General features: G+C 35.0%; 1 protein-coding gene across 1 annotated transcript in view; it reads right to left on the bottom strand.

The window, feature by feature from the left end:
• LOC106307010 (protein NUCLEAR FUSION DEFECTIVE 4-like) overlaps window positions 1–1,871 on the bottom strand; it is a 10,531-nt gene extending 8,660 nt beyond the window's left edge. The window contains exon 1 of the mRNA XM_013743837.1: window positions 1,414–1,871. Coding sequence (XP_013599291.1) covers window positions 1,414–1,722 — 309 coding nt within the window. The 5' untranslated portion in view covers window positions 1,723–1,871. The remainder of the gene's footprint in view (window positions 1–1,413) is intronic.
• Window positions 1,872–3,140: the final 1,269 nt, after the last annotated feature.

Raw genomic sequence — 3,140 nt, 5'->3', positions numbered from 1 at the left:
GAAGGATATATCAAAAGCGATAGAACCAAACATATACCTCCGAAGTTCTTCTCATATACTCAAGAGCTCGAGAAGAATAAAGAGATTGAAGTAAGATATGTTCGATCATGCGACAATGCAGCCGACCTCTTCACAAAATCACTCCCTACCTCGGTATTCAGAAAACACATCCATAACATTGGAATGCGTCGTCAGAAGGATCTATGACTGCTTATTCGAGGGGGAGCTTACGTGGTTGTACTCTTTTTACCTTACTATGATTTTTCCCATTGGATTTTCCTGGAAAGATTTTTAACGAGGCAACAAAGACGTTAAGCGATAGTGGATAGTGACACCGGTCCCCAAGGGGGAGTGTTATGAAAGACAGCCAGCCGTAATGTTTGAAAATATAAAAAGATGTGGGGTCCGCTGCACTATTTACACAGTTAATTTCTTTCTATATATACGAACGTTTTCGTTCATTGTAAAACACACCTCAATCTCTTATCTCTCTATAATAAGAAATTCTCTCTTTCTATATCAGTGTTAAAAATTTTACGGGTATAAAATTTTACCCTTATTTAAATTTTTGCGATACAATAAAATACCAGTTCTTTTTATAACAATTATAGCATTTTGAAAGAACTAATAATTTTACAAGATAAGTTGTCTATACTTCAACTTTCAAAAATTAATGTTTGGATTATATTAATAACAATTCGACTAAAAACACACTCGTCTTGTCTTTTTGTGGTGGGTCAACTAAACACACTTGTCTGTTTAACTAAATAATCGATTAATTACGTATGAGCACAAAAAAATTGAGCTAAATCCCGATACAACTTGTTCTTCCCCAAATGATTTATATTTCAAGAAAAAAGTCACCATAGATATCATTTCATAAGCTCAAAACAACCACAGTTAAAACTCTAACAAACCATGAAACAATATGTGTCACTTTAACTAAACTAGGTAAACTAGGTATCTTAACATTTTACCAAAAAAAAAAAAAAAAAAAAAAAAAAAAAAAAACTAAACTAGGTTTGCAGTCTAATACGAAAAATTACATAAACTCAAAATTTAAACTTTTTTTTTTTTCATTTTTTGAGTAACCAATACGTCGTTGGATAATATTTCAATTTCTCAAAAATGAAAGACAATTTGTAGATTATTACATTCTCTTCATTTCTCTTTTATGTTTTCACGATTTTCTTATGAACATATTATCTCCTAGATTAATTTATTTAATAACGAATTATGCTCAGTCATAAAGTAATGATTCTCAATAAAAGAGGAATATGATAAAATAGTGTTTTTCCTTTGAAAATAATACATTATTATAAAGTAGTGGTTCTCAATAATAATTAAGAAAACAATTTAAATGAATGAAAAACAGTTTGATCAAAAAAGTAGAAAGAAGAGTGAAGTAGTTACCATAATATACGGCAAAGAGATGAAGCTAGTTATGACGAGCCACTGTACTCCATAACCGACGAACCCCATAAACGCCGCCGCGAAAAGCACCGTCCAGATCGGAAAATACATCAGCGCGAGCCCCGACGACCACCCGAACACCTTCCCGAGATCGGAAGCCACGGCGAGGTAGTTAAGCTGCACCTGCGAAATCCCCAGAACCGATTTCAGCTCCGAAGAGTAAGCCGAGAAATCGAAGTTCGTCCCGGTGAAAGCCTGAATCCATATCGTCGCCACTAGAATCATCCATTTTCGCGACTGTCCCGCCATAAGAACTCCGCCGGCGTCGGGGAATGAAGATCGAATCTCTGAGGTTTTGGTTTTGTTTATTATTATATTTTTTTTTTTGCTTTTGTTTGTAATTGTATGGTAGAGAGAACGCGAGGTGGTTGTGTGAGTGTGAAACTTTCTCCTTTGGTGTGTGTGTTTATATTACAAATAAAACAATTATTTTGCTGACCAAATAAATTAAAATTATATTATAATATAAAACAACTCTCATGTTACGTGTCAAACTTTGATTATTTTAAAAGTTTCAAAGGCAAAAGATTTAAAAGTGTCTTTTGGAGATGACTAGAGTCTAGCAATGGTGGCGGTAAGGTATATGTTAAGGACTGGTATATGTCAAAAATGTATTATATTTTCTCTCCTTAAATCTCTCTTTTTCTTAAACACAATCCTTAAATGTCTCTATTTAATTTTACTTAAGTGCAAATACATTTGCTAAAAATAAACACAAATAATGAGAAAACACAGTAACCATTTGCTCTCTCTAGAGAGATTTGGGAGGCTGGGAGCTGTCTCCGGCTCAACATCCTCCAAGTGAGCAACTTATAAATAAGTCGCTAGCTGGCAGTATTGAGAATTTGTACTTTGATATAGCCATCAGTCTTTCCTATTAAGTTGTTCCCTTTCATTTGATATGGATAGGGATGTTAATATGGGCTCAACGGAATAGGGTTAGCCCTAACCCTGCAAACCCATTTGTAACCCTAACTCTGCAAACCCATTTGTAACCCTAACCCTCATTTTTTAAACAGGGTTTTAACTCTGCAAACCCATTTGTAACCCTAACTCTGCAAACCCATTTGTAACCCTAACTCTGCAAACCCATTTGTAACCCTAACTCTGCAAACCCATTTGTAACCCTAACTCTGCAAACCCATTTGTAACCCTAACTCTGCAAACCCATTTGTAACCCTAACTCTGCAAACCCATTTGTAACCCTAACTCTGCAAACCCATTTGTAACCCTAACTCTGCAAACCCATTTGTAACCCTAACTCTGCAAACCCATTTGTAACCCTAACTCTGCAAACCCATTTGTAACCCTAACTCTGCAAACCCATTTGTAACCCTAACTCTGCAAACCCATTTGTAACCCTAACTCTGCAAACCCATTTGTAACCCTAACTCTGCAAACCCATTTGTAACCCTAACTCTGCAAACCCATTTGTAACCCTAACCCTCATTTTTTAAACAGGGTTTAAATAGGGTTGGCCCTAATAGGACCAGAGTTTAAATTCTAACCCTTTTATTTTGATTCACACAACTATTATACAATATTTAATAATGTTTTTCATCAAAAAAAATTTAAAGTAGAGTTTTCTCGCCAAAAACTGAACAACGAAATTTTCCGCCGAAACCGCAAAATTGAGTTTTCAACTAAAACAACAAAATCGAGTTTTC

This window comes from Brassica oleracea, chromosome C7, assembly GCF_000695525.1.
Source record: "Brassica oleracea var. oleracea cultivar TO1000 chromosome C7, BOL, whole genome shotgun sequence".
Taxonomy (NCBI): Eukaryota; Viridiplantae; Streptophyta; class Magnoliopsida; order Brassicales; family Brassicaceae; genus Brassica; species Brassica oleracea.
Note: the sequence above shows the minus strand (reverse complement) of the source record. Positions and strands in the feature narration are given on the sequence as shown.